Source organism: Mobula hypostoma, chromosome 4 (assembly GCF_963921235.1).
Source record: "Mobula hypostoma chromosome 4, sMobHyp1.1, whole genome shotgun sequence".
NCBI lineage: Eukaryota > Metazoa > Chordata > Chondrichthyes > Myliobatiformes > Myliobatidae > Mobula > Mobula hypostoma.
This window is the reverse complement of record NC_086100.1, coordinates 28,676,258-28,691,927: the sequence shown is the minus strand read 5'-3', so window position 1 is coordinate 28,691,927 and position 15,670 is coordinate 28,676,258. Positions and strand designations below refer to the sequence as shown.

The 15,670-nt window shown below is 43.7% G+C and overlaps 1 protein-coding gene across 1 annotated transcript in view; it reads right to left on the bottom strand.

Annotated features, from left to right (window-relative positions):
* LOC134345080 (collagen alpha-5(IV) chain-like) overlaps nucleotides 1-15,670 on the bottom strand; it is a 217,380-nt gene that overhangs the window by 134,925 nt on the left and 66,785 nt on the right. Inside the window, exons 6-8 of the mRNA XM_063045211.1 lie at nucleotides 15,279-15,356; nucleotides 2,559-2,693; nucleotides 2,096-2,140 (exon numbers count right to left, since the gene is read on the bottom strand). Coding sequence (XP_062901281.1) covers nucleotides 2,096-2,140; nucleotides 2,559-2,693; nucleotides 15,279-15,356 — 258 coding nt within the window. The remainder of the gene's footprint in view (nucleotides 1-2,095; nucleotides 2,141-2,558; nucleotides 2,694-15,278; nucleotides 15,357-15,670) is intronic.

The window sequence follows — 15,670 nt, the reverse complement described above, 5'->3', positions numbered from 1 at the left end:
TGATAAGGTGGTTAAGAAGGCATGTAGTGTGTGGGCCTTCATTAGTTGGAGGATTTAGTCAAGAGCTCTGGTTAGACCTCACTTGGGGTATCGTGTTCAGTCCCCGTGCCTCACACGATGTGGAAGCTTTACTTAGTTTAGAGGAGGAGGCCTGGATGAGAGAGCACGTCTTATCAGGAAAAGGAGAGAAAGCTCGGGGCTTTTCTCTTTGGAATGAAGGAGGATGAGAGAAGACTGGATAGGGGTGTGTAAGACTACGAGTGGCAGCAGTGGTAATAACCAATACGAGGGGACATGCGTTTCAGCTGAGTGGAGGAAAGTTTACAAGAGGAGTAGGTTCTTCCACACAGAGACTGATGGGTGCTTGGAACACACGGCAGGGTGTGGGTGTGGTTCCAGAGGCTAATATAACACAAATATTTAAGAGACTCTAAACAGGAAGTTAGAAAATTGGAGTTATGGGCTGTGTAGGAGGGTACAGTTAGATTGATCATAGAGTACATTTCAAGTTCAAATTTACTGCCATCTGACTATACATATATACAACCAAACAAAACAACGTTTCTCCAGACCAGGGTGTACCCACAATACATATACCACACACAGCACATAAAACTAAATATTTCCATAAATAAGTTTGTAAAATATATTTCAAAGATGCATGTAGTGCATAGCATAGGTAAACAGTAAACAGCCTGCTCTCCCAGACCTTGGTGGTGGCAGGATGTTCATTAGTGTTACAGCCTGAGGGAAGAAACTGTTACTCAGTCTGGCAGTCCTAGCCCTGATGCTCCTATACCTCCTTCCTGATGGAATTGGGCCAAAGAGATTATGGAATGGGTGGTAGGGATCCTCAAAAACGCTTCAGCCCTTCGTCGACAACACTCCCTGTAAATGTCACGAATAGTGGGAGGGAGACCCCAGTGATCCACGATGGCTTTTACTATCCTCTCTAGGGTCTGACGCCTCGAAGCTTCTGTACCACACTATGATGGTGCTTCTGTAGAAAGTTGCTAGAATAGGGGTGGGGAGCTGTGTACACTCAGTCTCCTTAGGAAGTGTGGACACTGCTTGTGCCTTCCTGACTAATGTGGAGATGTTGTGGGTCCAGGTTACATTATCTGTTATGGGCACACCAAGGAAGTTGTGTTCTTCACTCTTTCCATGGCAGAGCCATTGATGTGCAATGGAGAGTGGTCGACCGACACCTTTCTGAAGTCCACAATTTTCTCTTTTGTCTTGTCCGCTTTGAAACTCACACCATTTGACAGACCTCTCCTGTACCTCCTCTCTCCTCTCATTGTTGCTGATGAAGCAGCTGTAGTATCATCAGCGAACACCCACGCCAGGATGCTGTTCATTGACTATAGTACTGTGGAGAGCATTGTGCAGGCTGCATCACTGTCTGCTATGGAGGAGCTACCGCACAGGACCGAAAGAAGTTAAAGAAAGTTGTAAAATTGGTCAGCTCCATCTTGGGTACTAGTCTCCATAGTACCCAGGACATCTTCAAGGATCAGTGCCTCAGAAAGGCGATGTCAATTATTAAGGACCTCCAGCACCCAGGGCATGTCCTTTTCTCACTGTTACCATCGGGTAGGAGGTACAGAAGCCTGAAGGCACTCACTCAGAGATTCAGGAACAGTTTCTTTCCCTCTGCCATCTGATTCCTAAATGGACATTGAACCCTTGAACACTACCTCACTTTTTTAATATTATTTCTGTTTTTGCACGATTTTTAATCTGTTCAGTATACGTACACTGTAATTGATTTACTTATTTATTTGTTTCTTTTTCTCTCTATATTATCATTGTATTGCATTGAACTGCTGCCACTGCTAAGTTAACAAATTGCAGGACACATGCCGGGGATAATAAACCTGATTCTGATTCTGAACTTGATGATGCTGTTTGAGCTGAAACTGGTGGTGGTTTGAGCACACACCCCTGGGCAGACCAGTGATGGAGCTTTGTATAGATCAGCGCAAGGCACAACACCCTGGGCTGGAGGGCAAGTTCAATGCTGTACTTTTCATCATTTACAGGTGTATAAAACAGTGGGCCATAAACTAAAATTTTACAAATAAATACTCACCGGAATACCATCGGATCCTGGAAAGCCATAAACACCCATAGGGCCCTGGAAAATGAAAACAATTAGACTATATTTTTATTTTATTTATTTCTTTGTGTTATTTAAAAGGACAAATGGGGTCATCTACTCTCATTCTTCCACTGAAGTTGGTCAGCCAATGTTTGAGCTTTGATATTTAGATTTTCTTTCTGAAATCTGTGCTTATTGTCAATGCTAGCCAGCTATTCCAACTGTGGTTATGAAATGTCTGAATTTTATTGCCCTGGACTTCAGAGGTAAGTTGAATGCAGGGGCACAGGAAGTGACCGTTGACAAAGTTATTCTGTCCGAAAATATCCAACCTTTCTGTTTTCTAGACAGGTTTTGAATGGTTAGTTCAATCTGACGCTTGTTATCTCAAGTATAATTGCATGCTCTGGGAAGGTTACTCTCATGGTGGTCACTGTACTTCTTTTCAACTTACAACATCCCCTTTAATTCCAGGAGGTCCAGGCAGTCCACGTTCTCCTCTCTGTCCTTGTTCTCCTGCTTGTCCTTTTGGCCCTTCATGCCCAGGAAATCCTCGTGGACCACGATCTCCTAATGGGCCTGTCTCTCCCTGGAGCAAATAGGAAAACACAGTGTGACTAACATATTGAAACTAACCAATGAACTCTTGTATAGTTAATTCCCCATTTCTGCTGTATTATCTCAAGGAGATGCAGAGAAGATATGTCTCCTCACGGGTCAAGAAGTCATTCCAAACAATTTTCACACAAGTCAAAGTATTCAGTTCTATTTTGTCGATAGAAGTGAGAAAGGCATTTTGTTTGTCCAGTGTTTTTTTACAACATTTTCTCTCTCATTTTTTGGAAGTTTTGTACACCTCCTGATGGATAACCTGTGATTAACAAGCTTTCACTACCCTGACTCAGTCAGCACCATCACTTGTGTCATTCAGTCTGTCTTGGTTTCAAACTTATTCACGCAGATTCCCTTTGTTTCCTCCCCGTTCCAAGACAAGTTAAAACATGTTTGGTTTCAAACTTTTCTCAGTTTTGAGGAAAGGTGCTCAACCTGAAATATGTACTGTTTCTCTCTCCCATTTGCGGCTTGACTTGCAGAGTATTTCTAGTCTGTTTTGTTGTATTTCAGGTTTCTAGTATCTGCAGCTTTTGATAATCTTGTATTAATAATGTAAATTCTGCTATCAAAATTACTCCTTCCCTTATTACATAAAATTCACTTTGTTGTGGGCTAGTCAATCCTTTTAATGTACTGGAGGAGTAAACTGCAAAGATTTTTCCTGGTCTCAATTGCTAAGGAGCCTGACAGTGCCAATGACCCACATTCAATACTGATCACCATTGCTGTCTGTATGGAGATTGTATGTACTCCCTGTAATCACATAGGTTCCTGTCAGGTACTCCGGTTTCCTCTCAGATGCCAGAGATGTGTGGCTTGGGAGGGTGATTGGCCCGTGAAAATTGCCTCTGGTATGTGAGTGAATGGTAGAATCTACGGGTTGGGGGGGGGGGAGCGGGGAAGGTGGTGGAGAGAAGGTTAATGAAAATTCAGGGAGAATTTGAACAATGTAAGATTGTGTAAACGAGCGATTGATGGTCAGTGTAGACTCTGTAGCTGAAGGACCCATTTCTAAGTTCTATTTCCCTATCACTATAAAACACAGAGATGAAAGTATAAAATTCACTAGTTTCCACTAGCAATTTGCTTAACTGCATTATAGTACATTTTTGATTAATTATTTTCTTAAGCACCATGTTTAGAGAGGTACTTTATTGATCCCAAAGGAAATGACTTGGCTGTTTCAAAGCAGTAACCAGCATATTCTACAGGTTATTTCACTTTAGATATTTGGACATTTCCAAGTAATGTTCAATGCCAATCCTAGCAAGATAGTCATCTAACTTATGTTTTTAACATGTCCTAGCAGATTAGTAAGGAACCTCCATCTTCCATGGATCTTTATCAGATTTCTCAAGCATTCCCCAAAGCAACGTTCCCTCTAATTTGTAATGACCAGTGTGCACAAAAATCTTGTGCTGTGCAATTTTTGACCCGGTGAAAACAACATGTGTGCAGTGTGTAGTTTCTTCAATAAAAACAGTAGAAATAAGCCAGTTCTAAAATCTGCAAACAAAGCATTGCAAACTCCACATTGTCAGCACTGTCCACATCAGAAAATGGAAAAGGAAACCTGATTATATATGATTGTGAAATATACTTAACATGCCAACGAGGTAAAGGGTAACAACTGTTTGTGTGCAGTTTAAGTTCCTTCATGCACTAGTAGCAAAAGATGTGTCTGCGCGTACATATTAGGGGAACATTGCCCTAAAGGATTTCACAGACGTTGAAGATTAATCTTGTTAGCTTTCTCTTCATTCCAAATTCTTTTCTGTTTCATCAAAATCCAAATAACCTTTGAAAAATGGCAAGATTTATGATTTTTATGGTCTGTGCTTTTCCCTTTTTTTTCTTCCAAGTGAAAATAAAGATAGCATATTTGTATTTGTTTACTGGAATTTATGTGTGATAGAAAACTGAGGGATATTGAAAATCGTACAATAACGTCAGATAGTGATACAGCATGCTCATTGCCATTTTACCTTGACAACCAGCTGGTAGATTTGCACAAGCTTGCATTAAATGACGGCATTTTAAGTTACAACAAAAAGATGACCGTTTTGATAAATGCATCTCTATACCCTTAAAAAGAAATAAATTTGCAATGAAATCTTTTTATTTAGTAGGGATGAATATCTTGTTCCTTACATTTTCACATTCCTCACAGTCACTGCCTCTGCAGTATTTAGCTGGAGATGTGATCTTTCTATCCTTGAATTATGAACTAGAGTAAATTACAAAGGTTGTTATTCAGGCAATGGTTCGTGATTTGTTCAATTAACAATTTGATTTATCAGTGAAGAAAACGATCTCGGAAAAACACAAATTCTTAGTACTAAACAACATAAACTTAGCTCTTTGAGGGTAATAAATGTCCAAAGACAAGTGTTAGTGCAGAAAGGGAACAAGCTAAGACTATAAATCACAAACAAGAGAAAATCAGCAGATGCTGGAAATCCGAGCGACAAACACAAAGTGCTGGAGGAACTCAGCAGGCCAGGCAGCATCTATGGAAAAAAGTACAGTCGACGTTTCGGGCGAAACTCTTCAGCAGGACTGGAGAGAAAAAGCCTATAAATGTTCATGTGATAGAATGAGAACTGAAAACGCTTGAAATACCCAGCATAGACACAAGAGATTTTGCAGATGCTGCAAAGCACACAATATGCTGGAGGAACTCAGCTGGTCAGAAAGCACCCACGGAAATGAATAAACAGTCGATGTTTTGGGGTCCTGATGAAGGGTGTCAGCACGCAACGTCAACACTTTATTCTTTTCCACAGATGCTGCCTGACATGCTGAGTTCCTCCAGCATTTTGTGTGAAATACAGGTGTCCCCCGCTTTTGGAATGTTCGCTTTATGAAACTTCGCTGTTGCGAAAGACCTATATTAGTTACCTGGTTTTCGCTAACAGAAGGTGTTTTCACTGTTACGAAAAAAGGTAGTGTGCGATAAAAGGCAGCGCACGTCCCGAGCAGCCAAGTTCTTCCCCCAGAACTGAATTCTAGCCAGCATTGCTTAAACACGTGCCTGTGAGCAGCCATTAGCAAGATGAGTTCTAAGGTATCGGAAAAGCCTAAAAGAGCTCATAAGCATAAAACTAGACATAATTAAGTGTTTCGATTGTGGTGAATGAAGTAAGGACAAAATGAGTTTGGCTTGTGGAAGTTGACAAAGATGATGTTGAAGAGGGTTTGGCATCCCATGACCAAGAACTGATAGATGAAGAACTGATGCAATTGGAAGAGGAAAGGATAACAATCGAAACTGAATGCAGTAGCGAACGGACCGAAAGTGAAGTCGTCCAGGAACTGAACGTGAAGCAACTGCACGAGATTTTCGCTGCAATGATTGCAGAAAAGTACAACTTTAATTTTGAAAGGGTACATAGGTTTAGGGCATATTTGCAAGATGGTTTGAGTGCTTACAAAGAACTGTATGATAGAAAAGTGCGCGAGGCTAAGCAGTCAAGCATACTGTCGTTTTTCAAGCCTTCTACATCAGCCACAGTAAACGACGAACCTCGACCTTCGACATCAAGGCAGGCAGACATAGAAGAAGATGGCCCGGCTGCCCTGATGGAAACAGACGATGATGAGATGACACCCCAGTGTCCCACCACCCCAATCCCCAGGTCGCGGACTGATACATTGCCGTGGAGAATGCAGCGGTAGCTGGGACACACCCAGCACATCTTTAAGAAAAAAGCCGAAATAAACAAGCTATTTAATTAAGTGCCTCCCAGCATGTAAATGTCGGCCCAGATCAGAGGCGAATGCCGATTGTGCCGAAAGTGGGAGGGCGGGAAAGACATGCTTGCAGGTGGGATTCCATTGGAGATGGCGGGAGTTACGGAGAATTATGCGCTGGATGCGGAGGCTTGTGAGGTGGTAGGTGAGGACACGAGGAACCCTATCCCTGGTGTGGCAGTGAGAGGATGGAGTGAAGGCAGACGTGCATGAAATAGAAGAGGTGCAGGAGAGGGCAGTGTTGATGGTGCAGGAAGGGGAGCCTCTTTCTTTGAAGGAGGGCATCTCCATCGTTCTGGAATGAAAAGCCTCATTCTGAGAGCAGATATGGTGGAGATGGAGGAATTGAGAGAAGGGGATGGCATTTTTACAAGTGACAGTGTGGGAAGAGATATAGTGCAGATAGCTGTGAGAGTCAGTCGGTTTATATATCATCTACAGCATCTGGTGCTGCCAGTGTGGCCTCTTGTATATCTGTTAGACACAACATAGATTGGGAGACCCCTTCATCGAGCACCTTCACTCCATCCGTCACAAAAATTGGGTCTCCCGGAGGCCACCTATTTCAATTCCACTTCTCATTCCCATTCCAACATGTCAGTCTATGGCCTCCTCTTCTGCCAAGATGGAGGAGCAACACCTTATGTTCCATCTAGGTAGCCTCCAGCCTGATTGTATGAACATCGATTTCTCAAAATTCTGGTCATTCCCTCCCCTCCCCCTTCGCCATTCCCCATTCCTGTTTCCCTCTCTCACCTGTGTCCTTACCTGCCCATCACCTCCGTCTGATGCTCTTTTCCCTTCCCTTTCTTCCATGGCCTTCTGTCCTCTCCTATCAGATTCCCCCTCCTCCAGCCTTTTATCTCTCATCACCAATCAACTTCCCAGCTCTTTTCCTCACCCCCCTCCCCCACTCTCGGTTTCACCTATCACCTACCACCTTGCACTTCTTTCTCCCCTCCCCCCACCTACTTTGACTTTTCCTTCTTTCCTGTCCTGATGAAGGGTCTCAGCCCAAAATGTTGACTGTTTACCCTTTTCCATAGATTGTGCCTAACCTGCTGAGCTCCCCCAGCATTTTGTGTGCGTTGCTTTGTATTTCCAGCATCTGCAGATTTTCTCATGTTTATAGCACCATGCGCAGTTTTGAATCGCAAAAAGCAAATGCAGAATTGCTTTGTTAGTGGGGATGTGGCTGACTTGCCTCTTTCAAAGGTTCAATAAAAGGTTCAAAGGTTCATTTATTATCAAAGTATACAATTCTGAAATTCTTCTTCTCCAGATAGCCACGAAACCGAGAAAGAAAAGAATGGCAGCACAATCATCACCCCCCCCAAATCCCTCCTCCCCCCACAAAGCAAACAAAAACGGAACAAGCACATCACACCCCAAATCTCCCTCCCCCACACACAAAAAATGAGAAAGATCAGGTAAAAACACAGAATATTAAAAAAAACTCTTATGACTGGAAAAAGTCTATAGTCCAAGTCCATATCCAAAACGCAGAAAACCTGGGTAACATTCTCCAGGTGCAGTGGCAGGCCTTTCCCTCTGCGGTAGCAGAGTGATCCTGCAGTGATCAAAAGGCAGTCTCCCGTCTCCAGCAGCAGAGCGATCCTGCAGTGATCAAAAGACAGTCTCCTGTCTCCAGTAGCAGAGCGATCCTGCAGTGATCAAAAGGCAGTCTCCCATCTCCAGTAACAGAGCGATCCTGCAGTGATCAAAAGACAGTCTCCTGTCTCCAGCAGCAGAGCGATCCTGCAGTGATCAAAAGACAGTCTCCTGTCTCCAGTAACAGAGCGATCCTGCAGTGATCAAAAGACAGTCTCCTGTCTCCAGCAGCAGAGCGATCCTGCAGTGATCAAAAGGCAGTCTCCCCTCTCCAGCAGCAGAGCGATCCGCTGATGATCAAAAGGCAGTCTCCCGCCTCCAGCAGCAGAGTGATCCTGCAGTGATCAAAAGGCAGTCTCCCCTCTCCAGCAGCAGAGCGATCCTGCAGTGATCAAAAGGCAGTCTCCCCTCTCCAGCAGCAGAGCGATCCTGCAGTGATCAAAAGGCAGTCTCCCCTCTCCAGTAGCAGAGCGATCCTGCAGTGATCAAAAGGCAGTCTCCCCTCTCCAGCAGCAGAGCGATCCGCTGATGATCAAAAGGCAGTCTCCCGCCTCCAGTAGCAGAGCGATCCTGCAGTGATCAAAAGACAGTCTCCTGTCTCCAGTAGCAGAGCGATCCTGCAGTGATCAAAAGGCAGTCTCCCATCTCCAGTAACAGAGCGATCCTGCAGTGATCAAAAGACAGTCTCCTGTCTCCAGCAGCAGAGCGATCCTGCAGTGATCAAAAGACAGTCTCCTGTCTCCAGTAGCAGAGCGATCCTGCAGTGATCAAAAGGCAGTCTCCCATCTCCAGTAACAGAGCGATCCTGCAGTGATCAAAAGACAGTCTCCTGTCTCCAGTAGCAGAGCAATCCTGCAGTGATCAAAAGGCAGTCTCCCGTCTCCAGTAGCAGAGCGATCCTGCAGTGATCAAAAGGCAGTCTCCCGTCTCCAGTAGCAGAGCGATCCTGCAGTGATCAAAAGGCAGTCTGCCGTCTCCAGTAACAGAGCGATCCTGCAGTGATCAAAAGGCAGTCTCCCCTCTCCAGTAGCAGTGCGATCCTGCAGTGATCAAAAGGCAGTCTCCCGTCTCCAGTAGCAGAGCGATCCTGCAGTGATCAAAAGGCATGCAGCCGGAGCTCACCTTCCACAATCACCCCGATGTTTCATCTCCCTCGTTGCTTTAATCGGTGAACAATGGAAGCATTAATTGGTGAAATGAAGATGAACAGCTCGCACCCTGTCCTGCAGCTTTTTCACCACGAGGTTCGCACATGCTGTCTCTGCCTCTCGAAATCCTCTCAGACACCGCAGAGCACTGAAACACCCAAGTGATCTCCAAACTGCAGACCACAGGCTTCAACAGTTCCAGAACCACATTCAGGACGAAAAACAAATGTAAAAGACATAAAAGTGAAATATATGGTTTCATGATCTATCCAGAAGATAGCGACCAAAGGAGCATTATACGCAGGCGCTGTCTTGACCAGAAGTCTTTCAGAGAGGGACCGACATTAACATTGCCAGTCCCTAGTCACCTTCCACAAGAATCAATTGTGATCATCAATACAAGAAAATAAATTCCATTGTCTTTTCTGCCAATATAAAGCAAGTTAGGTTTTTACAATTATATACAGTCAGTGCTGCAGTCTGTTTGGTTTTGTTACTGGGCAGATGCTCAGCAGAGTACTGAAGAAATATAAAAATCCACCCATGTCACTGTTTCTTTATAACGCTGACTGTGGTCAGCTTGATCCAAATCAGAGTTATGATAGTAACCGACCACTTGAAAGTTTCAATTAGATTGACAAAGAACTCTTATACCATGAACATGATACCATACAAGATGCTACATCGAGTGTACTTATTCTTCTTAGGCTACGTTCACACTAGACTGGACAATTTTGAAAATGCTGGTTTTGCATAAAAATGATAGGCATCCACACCAGGCGTTTTTGAAAACACCTCCGTCCACATTAAAACAGGTATTTGGGCGAATCTCCTCCTACTGGGCATGCGCAGGACACATCTACCTGTGTACATACATCTACTGATGCCTCTGGACACATCTTCAGTGATATTCTTGGAATCATCGGGTGTTTCGGGTCTTTCAACATCATACAGCCTCCTCCAGGTGACCCAACCGGGGCTGATCAGACCACAGTTTGTGTACAGAAAACGAGTGAAGAGGAAACGGTATACTATTTCCATTTCCGCGGCGGTGTTGTGCTATTTCCATTGGTCAAAAACTAGAGTTCCTACAACAGCGAAAGAAAGTTTTCAACAATGTCTTCGAGGAATACAAAGAAAACCTCCGCTGGAAAAAGCAGACTGGACTACGTTTAACTCCAAGCAAGCTATTAATGTAGACAATAAAGTAAACCACACACGCGTGAAGCCGCCCGCCATTGCTGTTGTGGTGTTGGAGATTGCGTTCAAGAAAACAATGAAATGCCGCGCTGTCGCCACCATCAGTTCCAGCACGCCATGACAGCGTATTTAAAAAGCTCTACACCGTCCAACCGGCGTTTTCAGATTTACACGCTCTGGAGAACGTTTTAGAAAAGCTCTGTTTTCAGAGGAGGAAAACGCCGTCTCAGTGTGGACGGAGGGTCAAAACGAAGAGAAAAGGCTTCGGTTACGGATCTATCGGGTCTGGTGTGGACATAGCCTTAAACTGCTCTGTGCTCATTAAAAGATCACATGTAATCTGAACTAGTTTATGATTTCTGTTTGACTTGGCTTCACAAACACTGATAAGGGATTATTATGCACACAATAGCAGATGTGAGACCACAGAATCAATTTACATAACAATGGATGTTATTGTACCTCGATCATACTGTTGCTAATTAGGTGTTAAACACTGATTGCTTTCTATATTCTTAAATACATGTTGTCTGTCTACTATAGTGACTGATCTCACAACAAGAAAGAATATCTAGCAGAGCACAAAGTAATAATCATGCTGAATTATAATTTTTTCTAAAACAAATTTTAATGGCTAGTTTGTTTTGATCTGTATACAACACGGCAAATTGTTGTATAGAAAACAATTTGTGGATCATGCAGTCAAAACCATTACATTTACATTATATCTTTTAACATAAAATGCTAGAAATAGAAATGGGCCAGTTATTCCCTTTAGAATTATCCTGTGTTCCATACAGTCAGATCCTGTGTTCTAATACACTTTACCTTTAGATCCTCTAAGTGATAAAAATGCTATAGAACGTAGACTTGAGTAATGAACAATAAAGCACGCATCATTTCTGGAAGGAATAGAATTCAAAAGGTGTTACAGATCCTGTGTGAAGACATTTGTGCTCCAATCAGTCCAAAATGTCTGACCCCTACTAGGTTTCCAAATGAAAGACCTTTTCTTTGAGAACCTCTCATGGACATTGCAGCCGGTGAAGGTTTATCAAACTAATTCATGGGATGGTGGGTCTGTCACTTGAGGGAAACTTAAACAGACCAGTCCTATATTGAATTAAAAAGAATTAGAGAATTCCTACTCAAGAGGTTTGAGCAGGCGCGATTGGTGAGTATATTCAAGAGAAATGGTCAATAGGATTTAAATGATTAAGGAATAGAGGGATAGGAGGTTAGATAGTGCTAAGGTAAGAGATCAGCTATCATCTTGTGGAATACTCATGCCTCTTTATCTCAGCTTTTTGTTTAAATAAACCACTAATCACAGGCCAAGTGGCCAAGTGGTTAAGGCATTGGACTAGCGACCTGAAGGTCGTGAATTTGAGCCTCAGCTGAGGCAACGTGTTGTGTCCTTGAGCAAGGCACTTAATCACACATTGCTCTGCGACAACACTGGTGCCAAGCTGTATGGGTCCTAATGCCCTTCGCTTGGACAACATTGGCGTCGTGGAGAGGGGAGATTTGCAGCATGGGCAACCGCTGGTCTTCCATACAACTTTGCCCAGGCCTGCACCCTGGAGAGTGAAGACTTTCCAGGTGCAGATCCATGGTCTTGCAAGACTAACGGATGCCTTTAAATCATAGGCCTCCAGTCAGAAGGGCAACCACTCTCTGGTTTCTTCTGCAAACTCAATGTCTACTCCAATTTACTACCTCATCCCTGAATGCCAAGTGACTGAACCTTCTTGGCCAACCGTGTCAAATGCCTTGCTAAGATCCATGAAGAAAACATTCGCTGCCCTGCCTTCATCAACATTCCTGGTAACTTCCTCAAAAAGCTCTATAAATATTGGTTAGACATGACCTACCACGCACAAAGCCATGCTGACAATCCCTAAACACTCCCTGTCTATCCAAATACATGATCCGGTGGAATATCCTCCAACAATTTATCCACCACTGATGTCAGGCTCACCGGCCTATAATTGTCATGGTCCGGTCCATGAAGTACACATTCCGGTTCACGGTCTGGTCCGTGGACTCAGGACTCCGGGTCTTCCAGCTGTCCCTCGATTGGTTGAGTTAATCATAGACACCTGATTCCCATCTTGGGGCTTGGAATATAAGTAGCCTTGGGGGCAAGTGTGAGTTGCTTGTTTTTCATGTCAGTCCCCCTTGAAGCAAACTGCTGATGGAAGGCTAGTGAAACCATTGGTGATCTCTAGGCCTGATTGGAGGACCACTGCTTCATGGAGCCTTGTTGCCACTTGTTGGAGTAGTCATTGTGGTATGGATTTGATCATTTCTGTAGCTAGCCAAGGTTGCTGGCTGCCCGAGACTCAGAGCCACCCTGGATTGAGCTCCTTCCTGTCCCCTGCCTCTGTTGGGTAAGCCTGGCTGATTGCTGTTACCCTGTGGTTGGGTCTGCCCCTCCCTGTCCTAGCCTCCGTGGGGTGGAGTTCTGCGTCCTGCCCAGGAGTTCTGCATCCTGTCCAATAGTAGCTCCAAGATCCCAAGCCAAGCTCCAAGAACCCAAGCCTGAAGTCCCCAGCCTGCAGCCAAGCTCAAGACTCAAGACCCCAGCCTCAAGCCTCAAGAGCAAAGACCCCAGCCTGTCTCCAAGCTCAGGCCTCTAGACCCCAGCCACGTCCTGTTCTGAAGCCATGTCATGTCCTTGCCTGGTTCTGGGGTCTGAGGCCGAGGCAAGAACCAGGTTCTGGGTCCTTGTCCAGTCTCGGGCTTGGAGTCGAAGCCTTGTCTCCTAGTCCATGGTTTCTAGTCCTGGTCCCGCTTTCTCTAGCCCAAGTCTGCGTTCTTGTCCCTGCTCCTTGCCTGTATCCGGTCACGTCCCTACTCCAGTCAAGTCCTGTTCCTTGTACTTCAGTGCCTGTGTCTCACATTTGGGTCCGTTCCCAGCACCCCTCTGTGACAATAATTTCCCAGCTTATTCTTAGAGCCTTTCTTAATCAACTGAGAAAAATTAGCTGACCTCCAATCTTCCAGCACCTCATCTGTTGCTAAAAGACTTTTTAAAGATCTCTGAACTAGCCACTGCAAGTTTTGCACTAGGTTGTCATGCTGATTATTTTTGACTTAATTTTCCACACATTGAGATGAGAGTGCCTTGCACTCATCTCTTTGATGAACTGAGGCTGTGCCCTGCAACCAACAGGCTCCTGGATCAGCTGTGACTGGCTTCATGAGTGTGAACTCACTTATGTGAATTTTAGTTCTGAATGTTATTTGCTTGCTTTTCATTGTTCGCACGATTTGTTCTTTTTCTTTTTGCACATTGAGTGTTTGATGGTCTTTTTTAAAGGGTTCTATTGGGTTTCTTTGTTTTGTGTCTGCCAGTAAGGAGACGAATCTAAAAGTTGTACATAATATATATACTTCGATAATAAATGTACTTTGAACTTTGCAAAACTTTGCAGTCTCACCAGATATGCATGGCAAGATTGCTGTCTCGTTTAAAGAAATTTTCAGTAGCTGCCATCCCAGAAAAGCTATTGCAACCCACAACCCCCTTTCACAATCAGTTATCTAGCTTCGTTCTGTTGGTAGGTCAGCAATGCCTTGTGATTGGTCTCGTCTGATGTGCCAGCACCAGCTGTAACTATCATCTCACTTCTCGCACAAAGGACAGGATTTCCTGGAAGTCAATGCAGACTGCTCTTACGAAATAAGATCACAATCACTGTCTGTCTTCATTGATCATTGATACACACTGGTAAGGTAAATGTCAACTGAGAATAGGCACCTCATATAAAGACAATTATAGTGGACTATTATGCAACTCAAAACCCAGTTGGAGAATTATGCTATTCTCCTTTGGTTTTTCCATCAGCATTAATTTAACTTTCTGATTATGTTCCCAGAATAACCTACCTCAGATTTTCATTGTTGTAATATATGGAAGAAGATAGGGTAAAAAAAAACTTCCTTTAGATTAAGTTAGTTCTCTTGGGGCAGCAAGTACAACTGGTGGGTTTGAATGGGAAACTTATTTTAAGTGAGGGAAACATGAAGCTATTTTACAACCAGGTCTGGGGGTGGGGTGGGGAACAGTGAAAAACAGAAAACAGTGTAGGATCTCAGTGGTTCAGTCAGCAACTATGGCGGGGGCGGGGTGGGGGGGTGGAGAGTTGGTCCTTTGGGCTGAGACTTTTCCATTTCCTTCCATAGTTGCTACCTGACCCATTGAGCTCCTCTGGCAATTGTGTGTTGCTCCAGATGCCAGAAACTGCAGTCTCTTGTGCCTCCACGGTGGAAAACATGTTCTGCTTTTTCAACTGTCCCTATGCAAAGAGCAGCTTGGAGGAAGTGTCATACTGTGCAATTTATCATAGGAAGATGGAATTCTATTTATATCGGAAAAGGACATTCAGTATTTGTCTTGTGCAATTAAGTGGCCACAATGCAGTAAAACAAGGTTGGACTGATAAATCAGAAAGAGTTACTTAATGCTGAAGTTCTCAAACCCTTTAAAAGTTGTTTTATTATAACACATTTCCATAACATAATTTGGTTATAACATGATTGATAATTCGGGAATACCATTTGCATTATGCGACCCGCATAGTTCAGATCACGCTCAGGAAATCCTTTTTAGGTCTGTGCTTAGACAGCTGCAGCCTGTTCTCGTATAATGGAACCCCTGTGACATTAAGTTTCTTAGGAACGTAACTCCCATACTACCTGGATTTGTACTCCAATGTTGCAAGCACATAATAATAACTGTGAGATCCTGGGAATAATTGTAGTGTTTCTATTGGTTATTATACACAACAATAAGTAGCAGAAAAAAACTTGCATTTTAGCATGTAGAATTTTTCACATACCTGTGATCCTTTAGGTGGGAAGCATTGACAGACTGAACAATCTCTCCCATCACAGGGACCAGTGTAGCCAGTTATCCCCTGAAACGGGAAATCGTTGGTGAGAAGCAGATAAAGTGGAACAGACATTTAAAAAAAACAATAAGCTTAGTATAGATTGCACTCATATTTCACGATGTTGACTCTGAGGAAATAGTAGAGGAAGTGGTCAGAAATTTATTCAAAGACCTCGGCTTTAAAAAGCACCTTAAACAGTGAAAGGGACATAATTCGAAGTTCAAAGTAAATCTTATTATCTATGTCACCACATATAACCCCAATGCCTTATCCACGTGACCAAGTGGTTAAGGCATCGGACTAGCGACCTGAAGGTCGTGAGTTCGAGCCTCAGCTGA